This window comes from Cyprinus carpio, chromosome A17 (assembly GCF_018340385.1).
Source record: "Cyprinus carpio isolate SPL01 chromosome A17, ASM1834038v1, whole genome shotgun sequence".
NCBI classification, from domain to species: Eukaryota; Metazoa; Chordata; class Actinopteri; order Cypriniformes; family Cyprinidae; genus Cyprinus; species Cyprinus carpio.
Genome location: NC_056588.1, coordinates 16080280 through 16100348, shown reverse-complemented (window position 1 = coordinate 16100348; position 20069 = coordinate 16080280). Strand labels below are relative to the sequence as shown.

At 35.9% G+C, this 20069-nt stretch overlaps 2 protein-coding genes across 12 annotated transcripts in view; both read right to left on the bottom strand.

The window, feature by feature from the left end:
- The window catches only part of LOC109063364 (protein PALS1-like), a 40037-nt gene extending 34177 nt beyond the window's left edge, over positions 1–5860 (bottom strand). The window contains exon 1 of one of the 2 annotated variants that reach the window (XM_042774235.1): positions 5665–5860. The gene's annotated coding sequence lies outside the window, so the exon portion shown is untranslated. The remainder of the gene's footprint in view (positions 1–5664) is intronic. The other variant, XM_042774234.1, reaches the window with a different exon arrangement.
- A 1304-nt stretch (positions 5861–7164) lies between these two features.
- Positions 7165–20069, bottom strand: part of LOC109048025 (gephyrin-like) — a 74484-nt gene continuing 61579 nt past the window's right edge. For 6 of the 10 annotated variants that reach the window (XM_042774223.1, XM_042774224.1, XM_042774229.1 and 3 more), the window contains 13 exons: positions 17488–17580; positions 16779–16834; positions 16106–16225; positions 15555–15613; positions 14703–14856; positions 14500–14621; positions 13254–13341; positions 12736–12809; positions 12112–12176; positions 11566–11667; positions 9702–9805; positions 8663–8759; positions 7165–8557 (listed from right to left, as the gene is read on the bottom strand). In XM_042774223.1, coding sequence (XP_042630157.1) covers positions 8349–8557; positions 8663–8759; positions 9702–9805; positions 11566–11667; positions 12112–12176; positions 12736–12809; positions 13254–13341; positions 14500–14621; positions 14703–14856; positions 15555–15613; positions 16106–16225; positions 16779–16834; positions 17488–17580 — 1343 coding nt within the window. In that variant the 3' untranslated portion in view covers positions 7165–8348. The remainder of the gene's footprint in view (positions 8558–8662; positions 8760–9701; positions 9806–11565; positions 11668–12111; positions 12177–12735; positions 12810–13253; positions 13342–14499; positions 14622–14702; positions 14857–15554; positions 15614–16105; positions 16226–16778; positions 16835–17487; positions 17581–20069) is intronic. The other 4 variants (XM_042774226.1, XM_042774231.1, XM_042774232.1 and 1 more) reach the window with 1 other exon arrangement.

The following is a 20069-nucleotide window of genomic DNA, read 5'->3' as shown; positions in this document are numbered from 1 at the left end:
AATGGAAAATTCTGTCAACATTTACTCACTACATCATTACAAACCTGTATGTCTTACTTTTTTTCTGTGAAACACAAAATAAGATATTTTAAAGAAAGCTGATAACCAACCAGTTTCATTTTCCAACGGCTTCCACTGTATTTTTCTCCATACAATGCAAGTCAATGGGAACCAAAACTGTATCGTTACTAAAGTTCTTAAAAATATTTTATTTTTTTTATTCCACAGAAGAAAGTCACACAGGTTTGGAACAACATGAGGGTGAGCAAATGATGAAAATATTTTGGTTTATTTTTGGGTGGAATATTTCTATTTTTTTTTTTTTTTTTTTTTTTAAACCAGGTTGCCAAAATGATACATTTAGCACTTCTGGGGAAGAACTAACCAAATTTATTTTTATTTTTTCCATAGTTTATCGAGTCATTGCATTGCAAATCAAAAAGACAACCCTAACCAGCCTAATTACACAAAGATTCTTTAAAGGGTTAGTTCACCCAAAAATGAAAATTAGGCTGTTTTACTCACCCCAGAGGCATCCTAGGTGTATATGATTTTCTTCTTTCAGACAAATCCAGTCGGAGTTATATAAAAAATTTCATGGTACTAATTAATTTTTATGCAATAATTATAATAAATTTTTCCCATCAAAAATCATTAAAATAATGCAGTATTTGCCCTCTAATTTTTTACAGTTATTTTTCAATTAATGCAGTATTTGCCCCCTCATATTTTTGAGACAAGTGGATTTTGAATGCAGCTTTCAAAAGACAAATAAATAGCCTGATAATATTTTTTATATTTGATACAATCACATCAATGTGATTAGAACGATCAGTGTGGCATATAATCTTCTAAATTCAAATCTGCGTTTGTGCGCTGAGCCAGAGACAGACATGTTTTTTTGTTTTTTTTAGAGCGCTGCGCATTATAACCAATCACACACAATTCTGTTGAGCTTATGAATCAGAGGCGTTCAGATGACTCATTGCTGAAATGGCAGTGTTTTGTTCAGTGCACACGCTCGCTGACTGAATTCTGCTCTCTGGCAAATTCTATCATCAGAAACATAAAAAAGTGCAGATGTGCCTAAGCCAATCCACCTTTTTCTTGCCATAAAAATGGGCGCATTATTTTAATGTATTTATGAGATACAGTTTTACCGTTTACTGCACGTTGTTATTCTCCTCGTTATTTACCTATAGCAGCTAATGAACCGGAAGTCTCATCCATAGGCTTACTTCCACGTTAAAGAAAAAGGTTGATAGAAGGCAAGGCTGCAACAAGCCTGGAGACCAGAGACCGTTTTTTTTTTTTTTAAATGGATGTCAATGGAGGAGAGGCTTCACTATGCTGAATAAACAGCTTTTTTAGAGGAAACAGCTTATCATTTAATGAATCAAGAGCCTATCGGCTAATCTCCAACATGTTTTACACTAAACAATAATTTTCGATTAAGCTATTTTTAGAGTTTACACCAAAAAAAAAAAAAAAAAACGTTTTATAAGAGAAGTCACTGACTTTTTGCGACAGGTGGTATACAGCTTACGTCATTTTTCATTCATTCCTATGGTATCCATAAATGGCGATTCAGTGACTCACAACTCTGACTGAAATCGAATGACGTCAAGGCTGTAATGTGATTGGTTATTAAGGCACACATGATCCAAGTTACGCTTTCTCCAATAGTAAGTAATTCAGACCCTCTAATCTCCCAATAATAATACAATCTCTGGATGTGCATACGATGAAAGTACATTCATTTCATAGTGCTTGAGTGATTATAATTGGAATCTTTGATATCTCTCTAAACAATGCAAGACTAAAAACAATTAACATAAAATTTATAAATGTAAATTTTCTTAGCCCTCTTTCTGTACAATGCAAGTGTTAGAATTAGTAACTTAAAATGTTTTTATTAAATTCACGTTAAATACAAAGTAAAATATTTAAAATAGTTTATGGCATGACACCCAAATCTGGTACTTAAGTAAAAAGACGCGTTTTATGCGTAGTTAATAGATTACAGTAAAGTAAGGCTACTTTGCACATCACCCTTTATAGATCAACTAACATGATCTATAAAGGTGCAAAATGCATTTACTTACACATATATGAGAATCGAGATATTTCATGATACATGTAACATGTTCAATTAAAAAAGGAAAAATAAAATAAAACATAAGCCTATGCTGTGTCACATGAGAAGCATAGCGATGTATGACTGCTGTATCCGAATAAATGAACTAGCTGTTTTAAATATTAAAGCCTACAACAAGAACAGAGATGCTGCATACCCAATAGCATACTATCCATCCTAAATAGTATTTGAAATTAGAATTAGTATGTCCCAAATCAAAGTATGTTAAAATGAGTATTCCAAAGGTACCTGAATGGTTTACTGCTTCTGGTAAGAAATTCAAAGTGCAGATCTGTGTATATTCTAACAGATGATATTGCCCACAACAAAATCCAAGTCTAGACAGAACAGTAGCCCCCTGGCATTTTGGATGGGCTCTCTAGGAGAGTTTGGGGCTTGTTAATTCCTAACCATGGTGGTCCATCAGCACAGAAGAGCCGGCGCATATTGAGAATTCCTCGGAGGACACAGATGGGTCACAGTGGTTCTGTATATTGCTGACAGAGGTCCCAGTCCCTTCCTGTACCACCATCCATGTGATAAAAAACTCCTGTCTACACCTTCATACATTTCTTCCCACATCAATGCATCACACACATCTGAGAATGAGGCTCAAACACTTTAGACTATCAGCCTACTTGCTAGTGCCACACATAACTATACAAGACTTGCTGATAACATTTAATGCTGGTGTTTGTCGCTGGTGTGGAAATGAACTAGTGTTTGACCAATACAGATATTTCAATAGTTAATGCAAAGCAACAAAACAATATCTAAAGTAGGGGTGACTAAATATATACACTACCACTCAAGTTTGAGGTCAGTAAGTTTTCTTCTTTTTTTTTTTTTAAGAAATTAATACTTGATTAATACTTGTATTTAGCATTACATCGATCAACTGACAGTAAAATTATGTATAATGTTAAAAAAAAGATTATTTCAAATAAATGATGTTTTTTGAACTTTCTATTCATCAGAAAACATATAACAGTTTCCACAAAAATATTAAGCAGCATAGCTGTTTTCAACATTTATAATTATAATGAATGTTGAAATATGCACAAAATCATCATATTAGAATTTTTTATAAACTAGATTTCTGAAGGATCATGTGACACTGAAGACTGGAGTAATAGCCGGGTGTGATAAATCTGAAAAAAATAAATATATTATCTATTGAAAGCCCTATTATAAATTATTTAATTATTAAGATTTAAATTAATATTATTATAAATTAATATTAGGTGACATATTAAACCCACTAATGATGAACGGAGTCCCACTTTATGCTATCTCCTACAATATATCCATCAGGCCATCAGCTTTCATCAGTCTGACAGGCCAGACTCACTAAAGGAACGTGGTGATGAGGTAATATGATTCGAGACTGTGCTGTCATTAACACCTCTCGCTCTACTCTGAAAACAGATACTGTCTCCTTGGAAGAAAGCCCATCTGATTCAGAGCCAAAAACCTCAATCATATTTTATAGCATAATTTATTTGTGCAGTAACTCCACACCTGCAGCAAACAAACAAAACTGCCATAATTAACCCATTACCATCACCATCATCAACAACAACAACAGCCCTGAATTATTTTATGAAACAAATGATCTTTGACTTCAACGTATGCATAAAGAGCAGTGAAGGCTATCTCTGTGACGGGGCTGATACAGGTTACCTTTGGCCACCTCTGAAGCTGAATTATATCACAGCATGCAGTGGAGACTTATCTTTAAACAGCACAGAGCAGCCAGCTGACTCGCAGCTTGTGATCTGAGAAAATTATAAGATTGTTAGTTGTGTTCCTAATAATGGAACGAAGACGGATCACAGCCAGGCCCTGCTGGAAATAGACTTTTTGGTGACTAGGTGACATATAAAAAGGAACATCCACAAGACAAAGAAAAACAAGCCAAAATGTTGAGAGTGAAACTGATCTTCACATTATGTATGTATGCCAACATTTGTTTGCATTTTTAATAATACTGTAGGGTTCCCACATGTTCTGACCAATGATTTTCTTTGACTATTCCAAGCATTATTAGTGAAAGCATTACTATTTGACTTATTTCTATGCAAAGAAATACTTTTAATTTGAACATAACTAGAAAACATTTGATTGAAATTTCCATGACCTTTGTATATTTTAAGAATTTCCATGGCTTTTGCAGATGTAAAAAAAAATAATAATAATACTAGCTTTAAAACCTTAATATCATTCATAAAAAAAAAAAAAAAAAAAAAATCACACTTTTGAAATTGTTTTCCAGGAACATGGGAACCTTGAAACTGAGAAAATATTATTTCTGTTGTCAAAATTATTTTCTGTGACAATTAACTGCATAATACTGTCAATATATTAGCTAATGTTTAATTCAGAATTTATATTTAAATAAAATTACTACATAATTAAGTCTAAAAGTGAGGTAACAATTTTGGATATTATGAAATATATATCTAAAAGTTTGAGTTGAGTAAGTCAGTGTAAACTTTTGCATCTGTAACATAATACATCAACCTTGAAAAACTCAAGCTTTCTTTCCTCTCTTTTACTAGCACATCAAACTGTCAAGAGTCCCTTGAAAATGCAAAAAAAATAAATAAATAAATAAATAGGTTAATAAAATAAACCAGAACACTTAACACTCAGTTTTATAAGCACATAAACACTTTAAAGGTGCCTAGTAAACACAGGTCAGACTGTCTAGAATCCGAGACCATTTTCATGAATGACACGCTCTTCAATTCATTAATAATTCATAAATGATCAACTTTTAAACGGTAGATATCTGACTGACTGGTGAAATACATCCCCCTCTACTTTCCCAAGGCAATTCAGCCATAAAATAAAACGATACCGCCCTTTCCATGTCAGCTTTGATCCATAGTATCCCAGTAATCACTCCAGAGAGAATATGAAGAGTCAGTGATATCAGATTTCTGAACGTTCCCGAAGGGAACAATGCGACATGTGTGTCCTGATGGCTGTAATAAAGGTATATGAACAATGGCAGTCCGTGTATCGATCAAAGAAACGTCCACGCAGTTTCAACTGGCTGTTTGAGGAGCTGGATGAATCCCTAATTTTGCCATTTTCATCCTGTATCCTCCCATTAACAGTAACTTATTCCAAAGCATCAGGGTAACTGACTCAAGACCTAGTGAGCTGCCACTTTTTGGCCAATAAACGCGCCTAAAAATGCTGCCTAGGTAGGCAGCTCAGTAGGTTTTGAGAGACAGCCGTGGTATGAGCTTGGTATGCCCTCAAAACTCCAAAAATAGGGAAACACACAACTTATAGATCATACAAACTGTCTATTTGATGTTTATAGAGCTTTATTTCAAAGAAATTAAGAGTTTGTTTTAGTGTTTTGCTAAATAAATTCGCATAGCTAACACAGCTAACGTTAGCTGGACACTTCCCGAAGCGCAGCGCTGCTTTCTTTCCCAGGCAACCTGTTGCAAACAACACTTACGCTGCGTTTTAACGGCCAAACAACTTTAAAGACTCAATTAGCTTACCTCTTCAGTTAGATATGCCGTCCCTTTAGTACAATTAGTGTATGAATACTCCCAAACAAACGGTTTTGTTCGCAGAATAGCACATTAGACTGTTGTCATGTAGTGTGACAAGTCGCATCGCCTCCAGAGTTTCGGGACTGTGTGTGTGTGTGAGAGAGAAAGAGAGAGAGACGACTGGTTGACGGAGAGCGGCTCAAGAGCGCCTCCGGCAACCGTATGAGACGACGCTTCTGATTGGACAGATCTACCACGCTTAGATCTATCGTCTAACTAATGCTTAAAGGAAACAGCTCAAGAGAGTGGTATCTCTGATCAATTAAAAAAAAAGTTCAGGCGCAGGACAAAAAAATAAATAAAAAATAAACAAAGAAAAAGACGTCTGCACCATAAAATTACAGCTCAAAATAAAGAGAGAAATATTTTTAAAAATAATTTCAAATATATTCAAGCACTGTGCCTGTAGAAGACCTGAGGGCTTGAATGAACGCGCTGTTTGGAAAATACTTTTTTTTTTTTTTTGAGCTGTAAATTCAGTGTGCAGTCTTCTTTTCTTGCCATTTTTTCTTTATTACTTAATATTCATTAAGTTCTTTTAAAATATGATTTAATAAAAATGTGAATATTGTATATTATGTATGCTTATGCCATGGTCATTTGCCAGCATTCACATATTAAAGATGTTAATAATATTTGCGCTGCAATATTTGACCAGAACGATAATAATGAAGGTTACTTTCGTCAGTTACAACTTGTTAGATGCAGCATTCTACTCGCTTTAAATAAGACAGAGCAGACAAATATATTAAGTAGTGCAGTAAGATTACATTTATTTTAATGAATTATAGCATTTATGTGAATTAAATGTTGTGCGAGAAAAAGATGCGTGTGTGAAGTAGCCTTCCTTCGCCATGGTGTTACTTTGGATGATGAGAAATATAATATAGCAATTTAAGCTTAGGTATTTTATACAGGCGCAGGGCAGTGTTGACAACAGCTTATGTGTTGACCTGAATGTAATTCAGATACGGCTGGGGGGCAAAATTGAATTTATTTTAATTAATTATAATAAATAGTTATTAGGCTACAAAAGTTCTTCAAATACACCAGTTCTCCCCATTCAAAATAAAGCCAAATAAATAAAGCAGTGCTACATTAAGTTTAGATAAAAACGATAAAAACTTTTTTTTAAGTTTATTTTATTAGTGTACTTAATGGATGTTGAACTCCACATTTCCACTGATTGTGAAATTAGACATGGAAAGGGTATGGTTATTTTAGTTTTAGTCATGGAGGAGGATGGATCTTTGCTTGTTGAGGCTCGAGATGTAAGGATGTCACTCCACGCCCTCCTTTTCGACAAAGACCAATATGACAAGCCTCGCATTGGTGGCCTGTCACTGACATGATCTGGCGACTCTCCAGTCCGGCATCAGAGAGGTTAATAAATAATAAACACTGATCATATATTCATTAAAATAAACAGAAATGTAGAAACTCAAGTCAATCATCTTTCAGTGTTTATTTAAAAAAAATGAAACTGAACCACGTCTTTACATAACGATCAAGAATTTTAATTCTCGCATTAGATCAGTATTACAGAAAATGATATTATAGTACAGAGTTATTCAATATCATTTCAATTCCATAGTATATTCCTCAGGAGTGCTGGTCACTTGTCTGTACAATATCACTCTTGCGTTTTTTTGACTGTACATTTTATGTAATTCGTTTAAAAAGGCTGTCAGCACTTAAATAAGCTGTCTTCATCATCGAAGTTAAACAAATAAAGGTTTCCAGGGAGCTCAGCCTCTAGGAATGGGCCGAGCGAGTTTAAATGTAAGGGGAGTGGGTAAAATAGAGAGTAATAAGGGCAGAGCTATGAGGGCCAGTTTACTGTGAAGTATGTTCCAGACTGAGGTAGCCTGTAGCACAGGACATGCCTCTGGGCCCGCTGAAGTAGCACAGATTTTACACACACCACCACCGGTCACTGTTTCCACACAAAGTCTGTGCTACCCGGCGGCATACGCTGCTTTTCAGCGTCATGGCCAAGAGAACTTCCCCCACAGCCCTGGCTTTTGGCACTGCGCACATAAACACGACTCACAAGATAAACGACAAGCAAAGCGGTTTTGTAAACCCTTTATGAAGCATAATGAAGTCTTTATGGAGCATATAATACTAAAGGGAAAGATAGCTGAGTCACCTTGGTGCACTTTGAGGAGAGATGAAAAGCTCCAGCTCCTGCTGTCATCTTGAAGAACTTTTCATTCCTCAGCGACACATTTTCTACCGATGAGAAAATAAGCTTTCTGATGTATGAGTGACAGGCGCCAACAGCTGTCTATTAAAATGCTACGGCTATCTATAAGTTCTAGCATTGAACACACAAAGCAATCGCAATGAAAGAGAACAGAATTGCTTAATATGATAATATATTCATAATTATATTAATAATCATAATAATTATAACAATATATTACAGAATAAATCTCTTATATTTCATTTATATATATATATATATATTCTCACTTTAAAAGGTATAATATTTTCTGTCTTTGAAATATTATGATGTCTTCGAAGTCGTATTTTCATAAATTTCACATTTTCGTCTTTGTTCGAAATGTTGATTATACTGGATCAACTTCTCCCAAATCAATAAAAACTAGCTGTGCCGTTGCATATTACAGAATAGTAATGATATGTGGACATGCACCACTTTCTTGCTCTGTACTTGGTCTGTCCCCATAAGATGACATCATCGCCGTCCTATGACCAATGACGTCCACGACTTCACCCTTGTGCAACTCCACGTATTGCTCTGTTTTCGGAGGCAACATCAGAAGGCCGTTGGCACTGCGCATGCTCATTAGCCGACTACTCATTTGGTTTCCTGTGAAGCGGAGCAGGAAAAAGGGTGTTACTTGCTTTTTTGCATACAAATAAGTTATTGTTAACACACATATATATATGTATACACATAAATAACTATGTATACCTGTGCTTTGTGCCCAGGGAAGTGGTTCCTGGTGGTGCCATGTCAGTATACAGCGATGATATTCTGGACGTGGATCCAACTTTACATCACAGGACAGCTGCCAAGAAAAGGACACATACTGATGTTATCGCAGCCGTACAGAAACACCAGTGGATGAAGTACACTGTTCAAGTACTGGAATAAAAGTACAGATACATTACTAAAACCATATTCCTTGTTAATTTTACTTAAGTACAAGTACAAAAGTATTTGTTTTTAAATGTACTTAAGTATTAAAAGTAAAAAGTACTGATCAAACAAAGTAGTAATCTGAAGTCACCTACATCTTGGATGCCCTGGGGGTAAGCAGATAAACATAAATTTTTCATTTTTGAGTGAACTATCCCTTTAAGTTGCACATGTTTAGTTTTTACCTAAAACCTACATCATTCAGATGGTGATATATGACATACTGAATTCACATTTTATACCACCATTTCATACAGCAGGTTTAAACAGCTCACCTTTTTACAGCAGATGTAGTTCACAAACAACTGATGATGATCGTGGCCAAAACATGATTTTATCAAATATGATTTTTTAACAATAATGAATCCTAAAATTTGGCATTAGTAACTTAAATTTCAACCTATCAGTTGCGCACACACTAAAGCTCAAAGGATCTTCTGGTTCTTGGCTTATTTTAACCAGGAAGGTCCATTAAGATACACTATCTCTTCTTCTAGAGAGTCCTGACTCACTCTAACTGGATCACTGAATTGAATTGACTAAAGAACAACTGGGATCGGAATCGAATCAATTCAATTCGCAAATGAATTGTCCAGTGCGATATGTCAGCTTGTTCACGAATCTCAGAGCGTATGATGATTTCTACAGTTCATATTAACAAGGAACAATATGTCTGTATGAAATGTAATTCTTTGGAAAGGTTTCTCAAAATAAAATATTAGATAAAGTAAGGATACTTAAATTGACTTAAGTACAGTATTGAAGTAGTATCCACCAATGCAAGAACATGAGCTTTAGTGGCCATGCTCACCCTGGCTTTGATGATGGTGGGCCGTGGGTCCAGGATCCCTTGCATCTTTCTTAATGCAGGGATGACAAAGAGGTTACAGGTTACAACAGCTGACACTGGATTACCTGAGAGAGAAAGAAGAGATGACTGTTGAGGTGAAGACTTATATGGCTTATGATTTCAGGTCGGGGTGGAGGTCTGGGGCAGAATCTCTCTGAACTGTGGATCATCTGTAGTGGACAGGAATTAGGTTTGTTTCCTGATAAAGCTCTACTGATGTCTTTAAAGCAACAGTTCACCTCCAAAAATGCAAATTATGTCACCATTTATTCAGCCTTGTGTTGTTGCAAACTTTTCTGAACTTTTGTTTTTCTGAACTGTTTAGCAGAAGTTTTTGCATACAATTCAAGTATTCAGTGATCAGTGGCCATCAGGCTCCAAGAACAACTAAACACCATAAAAGTAACACAAAAAGTCTAAAACCAAGCAATAGCTTTGTGAGGGAAACTGACATTTATTTAAATTATTATTCACTGAAAATCTTCCATAGATCTTAAACCTCATTCTTGTACACTACTGTTCAAAAGTTTAGTCTCTGTAAGAACAGTAAAAAAAAAAAAAAAAAAATATATATATATATATATATATATAATATATATATATATATATATATATATATATAAAATAACTGTTTTATCTTCATTCATTTAATTTATTAATGGAACTGAAAGCAGCCATTACTCCAGTCTTCAGCATCACATGATCCTTCAGAAATCATTCTAAAATGCTGATTTGCTGCTCAAGTAACATTTCTTATTATAATTTTAAAAATAGTTTTTGTGGAAATCGTTATATATATATATTAAGGCTTCTGTGATGAATAGAGAGTTCAAAAGAGCCACATTTATTAAAAATAGATCTTTGGTAACCTTAAAAATGTCAAGCTATTAATTTCTTTCTTTCTGTATACCTTCTGTATACCTACAGTATATCATTAAATTAAAAATAGCAGCTTTAACATTTTGCTCAGCCTCTTCTTCTGTGTTCTATGGAAAAAGGAAAGTCATAGAAGGTTCATAACAATATGATGGTGATTAAATGACGACAAAATTCTGAGTCAACTGCCCCTTTAACAAGTATTTTTGATGTCAGAGTTCAGTTTGTCTGATGATGATGTTTGTCTGACACTGATGATGCAAATATACATTTGTGCAAATGTACATTTCGAAGCCCAAAAATACTAGGAATGGAACTGAACTCTGGTTCATACCAAAGCAATCTAATAAAGTGTGAAATCAACCTATTACTCTCTGATAAGACAAATGTGTACCAACTACTGAAACCAGTTAAGGAAGAAGAGTGTATCAAGTGCAGAGGTGCCCTCCACCACATCAACATGAAAGGAAGAAGGGCATTGAAAGCAAAAGGAGAACAGAACTACATCAGACAAATAGCAGTTTCAAAACACTAAGCCACATCACAGTACACAAAACAGAAGGGCTTTGGGAAGGTTGCAACAGAACTAATAGCTACAAGGAGTGCCATGGATGAGAGAAAAAATACAAAAAAAAAAAGCAAAGACACAAGGCTTCTCAGAAAACAGAACAGAAAGTGTCACATTGGAAAATCAGAACAAAAAAATTATTCCTGTTTCATTTCATTGTGTTTTGGAGGTTGTTACTGAAGATAAAAAAAGGCCTTTTCAGGTTTTCACCTTGTAATGTCTGTAATAATTATAACATACTGGTCCCAAATGAGCCCAAGTGCACTAAAAAGAGATTTTGTGTTTTGGTAATTAGGGTTTTGTGTCAAAATTTCAAGTCCATTTCCGTTTTCTGAGCTTGGGCTGAAGACAGGGCTTATTTCCTGAATTAAGTGCACCTACTTCCTTGTGGGGGAGGAGGCACAGGCAGTCTGCTGGCCTCGCTGTCACTCAGGGGCACAGCCTCCAGAAGAGTCGCCCCTGTGTCTCTGTAGGTGAAATTACCTTTGAAGGGGAATATAGAAATCGCCACTGTCACCACTGCCTCGACCACCTGGTTTCTGAAGGCACAAGGTGGGAGTACAGTTGGCTCGGGGTGGGGGCAAGCCTGGGAAAGCTGATCGGACTGGTGGGTAAGCAGGGAGATGCAGGTTTGCAGAAAGGTACACAGGTGGGCAACCATGGGCTAATTAAATTTTATGGAGAAGGGACCATTTAGTTTGGAGATGGTACTATATAGATATGTCAATAGTTAGAATAAGAGAAGTTTTTCTACTGTAGGTAGTACAATACATACAGTACGTGGGAGAAAGAGGAAACTCAGTCACCTGGGTTTGTGTATGTTTGTGTTTTCATTTGTGTAAATTCTAAACAGTTCCGACTCAGAGACACTCTTCTTGTCAAAACTTCTCCATTTGTTTGCATACACAATTAGTATGTCAAATATACCTGGAAGGGCGAAGATCAGCTTTCTGGCACCGTCAATGTCTAAGGTGGCAAACGTAGTAGGCAAACTGAAATAGAAATAGAATAAAGCATCAATATTCTATATCCCAGGCAATGTTCCCTCTAAGCTGCGTGCATGCGCGGCCGCACACTTCTTACATCGTGACCGCGCAGAAGAATAATATGCTAAAAATATAAAAATAAAAGCTAAGTCAAAATATTCATAAATACTATAACAGGAAATAAGTAATACTAAAATAACACTGAAACAATAATATTTAGCTTTTTTTCTGTCTACATTGCTTTGACTTAGTTGAATCAGACGCATATGTTTATAAACCATATGATGCACATTTCACACAAAAATAGGCAAAAGCTGAAAAAAAAAAAAAGATTGGTACTTTGCAACTTTTGGGAGTCAGGATGCACTGGTTCTTATCAATATTTTGGTGTTGCCAAACATTTTTTAGGTCACATAGGTATTAGGTATTTCAGATATTAAATCCTTGAAAGTGTTTTATGGCATTTAGTTCATTAAAAAAAAGTCACTCCCTCACGTCAGTGCTGCCCCATTCAGACTTTATGCAAATCTGGCTCTGCATGATTAAGACTGATTCTCTCACTCACCCCGGCTTCATAAACACTCGGCCAAAGTGGATCTGGGCATGGAGGTCTATATCCAGGACTTGCTTTAGGTAGTCCTGAAAAAAACAAAAAGAGACTTTTGCATGAGTGTTCACATTTCTCCTCTTACGTAGGACAACACATCTATCCCACCTGGTGAACTCTGGGTAATTAAAGACCTTTAATTAATAGTGCGGAAAATCAAGAGGCAAGAGGCGGTCAGTGGACTGCTGCCAGGGCAAAGACCCAAAAAAAAGGTCAGATTAACAAATGCTGCTTTGTGACAAGAAACAAGCAGAAACACTAGATGGCACTAAAACATACAGTGACCTGTGGCATAAGCTCTTAAAAGAGTTCTGCTCTGAAATCTCACGGCCCCTGAGTAAACCGATGGTGTACTCTTCTTGTCATGAAGCAGACTGATCTATGAGGCCACATTCCTGTAGTGAGAAGCTCGGACATTTCAAGCATGTGACCTTTCATTAGGTTACAGCACTTCCAGACAACTCCAATCAACTGACCTTCTCACCCATGGACACGCCCCCTGAGGTGATGATGACGTCAGCACGACTAATGCCCTCGTTCAGGGCGTTCAGCAGGTCGTCTGGGCTGCAGGGGGTGAGAAAACATGATCATGCCAAATGACTTGCAATTTTTTTCTTTACAAAATCCATTCCTAGCATATTGGTGAATTTAAAAAGTGTAAAATGTTTGCTTATACTATTACTAGTAGTGCAAATATAACATAACCAATAACCTGAATTTAATATTTCTATTCATCAAGGACATTCAATTGATTAAAAGTAAAAGCTTTTATATTTTTACAAAAGATTACCATTTCAAATAAATGCTGTTCTTTTAAAACCTCCACTTAATCCGAAGAATAAAAAAAGCATCACAGTTTCCACAAAATTCCAACAAACTTCCACAAAACAGATACTGATGATAATATTTGAGCGCCAAATCAGAATATCATAACGATTTCTGAGGGATCATGTGACACTGAAGACTGCCATGACAGGAATAAATACATTTTAAAATATATTAAAATAGAAAATTGTTATTTTAAATTACAATAATATTTCACAATATTACTGTTTTTACTGTATTTATTATAAAATAAATGCAGCTTTGGTGAACGTAAGATATATCTTAAAAAAAAAAAAGAAAAAAAGACCAACCTCAAACTTTTTAACATTATATTAATTATTATATTATGATTTAATAATATAATTATAATTATTAAATTATATAAATATTTCTAAATACAAAATTTATTGTTACATTTTATATCTATACTAAATGTATTAAGTACTTTACTCAAAATATAATATCCCCAAAATGAGGACAGCACAAAATAAGCATTAATGACTTCAAGATAAATATTAAAGTTCATTCAGATGAATGCAGAAAATCACTTACAACAATATAACTGACTAATCACTACTTTTAATTACTTATAACTACACTTATAACTACATTAATACATGCTCCTTATACATATTATCCATCCATACATCCCTAAAGTATATGTATGCATATACAAGTAAAGATGGAAAAATACTTCCGAGCACTGCAGGAACTGCTGTCTTTCAGTAAATTCTGCTGAGGTGCTGTATGATCCTGTATCGATTCTAATATATGAGCTGGAGTTTCAGAGGAGTGCTGAGGTTGGAAAGATTTAGACATGTGCAGAGCTGACTCTATATGTGTGTGTGTGTGTGTGTGTGTGTGTGGGTCGGTGGATGATGAGGAAGGGATGCTGACTTGTCTCCCACGATGCCGAGGTTGATGGTGGGATAGCCGTGTTCCTGAATGGTGGCCAACAGTGTGGATCGGTTACTGTCCCTGATCTTGCCTGGGTGAAGGTCATCTTCAGGGTTTAATAACTGCATACATAAACATTTAAAAATGTTTTAAATAACCATGGGCAAAAGACATTAACAAAGCGACACACAGACCAGTCCTACCTCATTGCCGGTGGACATGACTGCTACAACTGGGAATTTCTGCACCTCCACCTCTGTGACTCCTACAGTGGCCAGGAGGCCGATCTCAGATGGACCCATGTGAGTGCCCTTAGCCAGCACACACTCTCCACGCTTGATATCATGTCCTATAGGCCTGTGTGTGACAGAAACAAGAAAAAAAGTTTAACATCAGCTTTTATAACACCGTTATATTTTTATAACTCAAAACAAAGGAGACTGATTAATTCCTCATGAGAAAGATGAAATGTGGAATAATGCCTATTCACATCACTGAGCACCAAAACATGATATACATAAAACATATACAAATAAAAAAATAAATTAATACATCAATTAAGCAATAATACATAAAATAAAATACAATATAAACAATAAACACTGAAACTCCACTAAAATATTAAGCAGCACAACCGTTTTCAAAATTGATAATAATAAGAAATATTTCTTAAGCACCAAATCAGCATATTAGAATGATTTCTGAAGGATCATGTGACAATAAAACTCAGCTTTGCATCACAGAAATAAATTACATTTTAAAATATATTAAAATAGAAAAACTGTTATTTTAAATTGAAATAATATTTCGCAATACTACAGTTTTTACTGTATTTTTGATAAGATAAAAGCAGTGTTGGTGAGCATAAGAGACTTCCTTCAAAAACATCCAAAAATCTTTTTTTCAAAGAAAATTCTGCATCAAACATGGACGCGAACACGTTTGATGAAAACGGACTTGTATGAATGGATATACAGTAAAGGTAAAAATATTTGGTCAGTTATAAAAAATATATTTGGTCATTTTTGGAGGAAATAAACCTCAGTTCCACTCACCTGATATCCTGTCCTGGACGAGCCTGAACCAGGATCCTCACCTCCAGCTCCTCTGTACCCTGTAATTCATAACCAACCAGATCGAGACATGTACACACAACCTGTACACACACGAATGACATCAGACTTTAATTTACTGTATATGAGAAGTTGCTAGACAATGTTTACAAGTGTGTTTGTGTGGTGTGCTTCTTGTTAATACAAATATACATAATACAAAACATACTATTGCAATTTCCTAAAAAAAAAAAATACTGCTATATAATTTATTTTAATTATGCATTCACAAATCCATTGTGTTGTTCTCTATATTTTAAATATATTTGGTTGTTTTTCTTTTTAATTGTCTTATACTTTTAACTATGCATGTTTCACTTTTGGGACTAAATACATGAAAATGGTTCCCAGAAGCTAGCTAAAATTAACAAAACTGGGAGCATCCTCAAAGGATATGGATGATTTCAAGTTAGTATATTTTTTTATTTTTTTACATGTAATATTTTAATTAAAATAGATAAAATAGTTTGCATTTGAGAATATGATATACTTACGTCTTCAGACTCTCGTAGCAGTTCTGTGTCTTCTACTTGCACTACAGCGTCTGCACCACACGGGATAGGAGCACCTGTCGTCACCCTCATCACTTGGCCTGGCATAACTGTGAGAGTGGGCTACAGACAGAAAAAGATCTTTAACCACTGTATCAGAAAACATCCATGTGTACATATGTGGTGTGAAAGCAAAACTACACTAATGTTGCATCCTTCTGAAACTGGGTTAAATTGTTACTTTTCATACAAAATGACACATGCATACATATACATCGTTATTTGTACCAGAGTCATTTGACATTAGCTGAGAAAACAACAGAATGACCCATGACTCGAATGCAAACACACTACCCAAAAAAAACAATTCATAAACACCAGACATCAGCACTGCAGTGATCCCCCGCACTCTGCTGCACACAATCCCTCTGGGATCTCCCCCTCTTTCTCTCTCTGTCTGTGTGTGTGTGCAATGCACTCATTACACACGCTCACTGAGTCTGAGTTTTCTTGCCATCTGAGCACACAAGCCTCCTGCAGACACAAGGTGCCAGTGCAAAAGCAGGCATTTCCCATGTATGTGTGAGGGAGAGAAACTATGTTCATGTCAGGTTTTCAAAGCACAACAGTTTAAGAAGACTAGATAAACTATCTAGTTTCTGTTCGTGTAACCCACCTGCTCCCCAGCCTGAGACTCTCCAATGATGAAGCGGTCACCAGGGCCATCAGCAGCTGAAAAACAGTAAAAAGAGTCATTTTCAAAGGGTTCACAGGTTTGGTGAACAGGATTGTAACGATTAAAGAAAAAAACAAGACTGTTATATATCTTATTACGCGCATTACAAGAAATTAATATGGATAAAATGGATATAATCGTAAGTTCTGATGATTTTTATTTTTTTTAAATATGCAAAAATAATGAATACTTTACTCAGCAAAGTCAATAAATAAATAAATGCTGTTTGAACGTTCTATCCATGGAAAATTCTGAAGAAAATGTAACATGTTTTGCACCAAAATATTAAGCAGCACAACTGTTTTCAACAATAAATGTTGCTTGAGCACCAAATCAGCATATTAGAATTATTTTTTTAAGGATCATGTGAATGAAAATTCAGATTTGCCATTGCATGAATAAAACCATTATAATTAAATTATACTTGATGCTAAAACTTTTATTTGATATTAAAGCTTGACATTTGTTGGGGCAGTGATAACTAACCTTAAGACTTGCAAACAAAAACTTTGATGTGCAAATGCAAGTTTATGGGCAGGTTATGTTGTTATATTATGAGATATGTGATTGTTCTGCTCTTACACTCCAATATTTTGGTGTTTGGTGGTAAATGTTTGGAGTGAGTAATTTTGCAGTAATGGGTATTCACCTCGAACAGCATAGCCATCTTTAACTGATGCAGGGAAAGGTGGTAGGTTGTCTTTGGCGTAGACATCCTGAGCCAGAACGCGACCCATTCCATCTACAAACACAGATAAAGGACAGAAAAAAGCTCTGATGCGCACAATCATGAATACAATAAAAAATGTAAACAAGTTGACCTCTATGTAAAAGTCAAAAAGGGGAAATGTGCCAAGATCAGAGGCCAGAAAAAGCTATATGAGAAAGCAAAAGAACACATGCAGCCATACAACATTAAAAGAGGGATGTAAGAACGAGAGAAGTGAGGGAGGAGATGGTGCAGATGAATATGTACATCGTCTTAATTAATAAAAAAACAGAAAATGCTGTAGGTACCAAGAAAGTTGTTCCTCAAAATGAAATTATACTTGTTTAACACGGAAATTGTTGACATCCAGGTCAAAATGCCAGATGCAGTATGTCCAGGAATGTATTTATACTATGTATGAAAAATATACAGCAGTGGTTGAATTTCATTCATTTCAGACTTCCATATGAAAGCACAGGAATTTGTGCATAGCCTAAATAAAGGAAAGGTGGAAAGGTGGATGAGAGTGTGGCCTGAAACACAGATGTGCCATTTCCTCTGAGCACCAAACACACAGTGTGACATGTACACACACTTCCACTCACACAACGCCTGAGATCTCTTGTGGGAGCAACAAGCGCCCTCCCACACACTGAAAAGAAGAAGAGAAAAGAGAGATGACTGACAGAGAGGGAGAGAAAGCGGGGAAGAAATAAAGAATAAGGGAGAGCCAGAAGGAAAGTGAGAGAGATAGAATAAAGAGAGATGGAAAAAGAAAAGAACGAGAGACTGCAAAGGCGCTCTTGTAGATATAAAGCACACGAATGAAAGAGGGTGAACGAGCTGATGCTAATGAGGCCTCTCCTCGGCTGGAGGCTGATTAGAAAAGACTTATTTCTCTAAAACAGCACATCTGACGAGGCACTAAATCTGGTGCGTGTCTGGATTGAGAGATCAAACAGATGGGTACGGTGTTATCTACACACAGAGATGAGTACACAAGCGTGCATCACAGAGCGCTGACAACCCAGTCACCGTGAAACTGCAACGATTCCCTGCAGCTACAATACAACAAGCCCAGATCTACTCAACACAGCCGAGCACAGGCCTGTAAAGAGACCACATGTAAGCCTGAAGTCCATACCAAACGCTGTCGTCTGAAACAATGCTCCTAAAACTGATTTTCTAAAGGGTGATCTAGCACTCAGTAAATTTTATATGTACAAAATCGAAGGAAAATAACTGTTTATAATACTAACCAGTTCGGTCATGACACCTAATAAATCTTCTTTTTGATCATGATATAAAAATTTTATTAAAAAAAAAAAAACTGTCACTGCTGTCCTGGCTGACAAAAACAAACAAACACACAACCAGAACAAAAAAAAAAACAAACACACACACACACACACACACACACACACACACACACACACACACACACACACACACACACACACACAGACACACACACACAAAAGAAGGGTTCTCTAAAGTGCTTGGCATAATGGGAAGCAGTATTGAGGATGGTGATTCATTGTAATAAAAAAATATAAATTGTACATGTAGATATTGAGAAATCAGAAATGAAATCAAGTGTAACATCCTGAAAAATAAATTTCCCTAATCCTTTAAAAATGTGAAAAAGCTATTTTTAAAGGGGTCATATGATACAATTTCAATTTTTCCTTTCTCGTTGAAGTGTTACAAGCTCTTGGTGCATAAAGAAGATCTGTAAAGTTGCAAAGACTAAGGTCTCAAATCCAAAGAGATATTCTTTATCAAAGTTAAGACTCTGCCACGTCCTCCTAAAACGGCTCGTTCTAACACGCCCCCACATGTCTATGTCACTATGTGGAAATATTTGCGCAATGCCGCCCAAATGTTCACGCAAAGAAAGGCGGCGTGGTTTTAGTGTTGAAGCAGTCATGTCAGGGAGATGCTGTGTGTATCTAGGCGAAAGCAAAAGCACTTTATTTGGCCTTCCAAAATTAGATGCATTTAGGAATCTTTAAGATTACTTACAACAGAACAGCAACGCATTTTATGGACGACCGTTTCGTGAACCTCGAAGAGGAGGTAATTCTGACTTGGCTACGATAATCTGGTGCTTCTGAATCAGCTACTGTAAGTATGTTTTGTTTAAGTATTTGCTATTGAATGTTCAAATGCAGAGTTTTGCATGTTGTGTGTGTGAGTGAGTGAGTGAGTGAGAAAGAGAGAGAGAGAGAGAGAGAGAGAGAGAGAGAGAGAGAGAGAGAGAGAGAGAGAGAGAAAGAGAGAGAGAGAGAGAGAGAGAGAGAGAGAGAGAGAGAGAGAGAGAGAGAGACACACAGGGTCACACAGTGGAGTCAGCTGTCTTAACCATCCATGGCTTGTGTACTGCAAACACACAGGAGTTTCATCACTGAAACATTAACCCCACGACTATTCAAATTTCAGGCTTGAACTGATGGTAAATCTAAGGACATTATTAACTCTTTACATTTATTTTGAAAGATGAAGCTCGCGATTATGGAAAG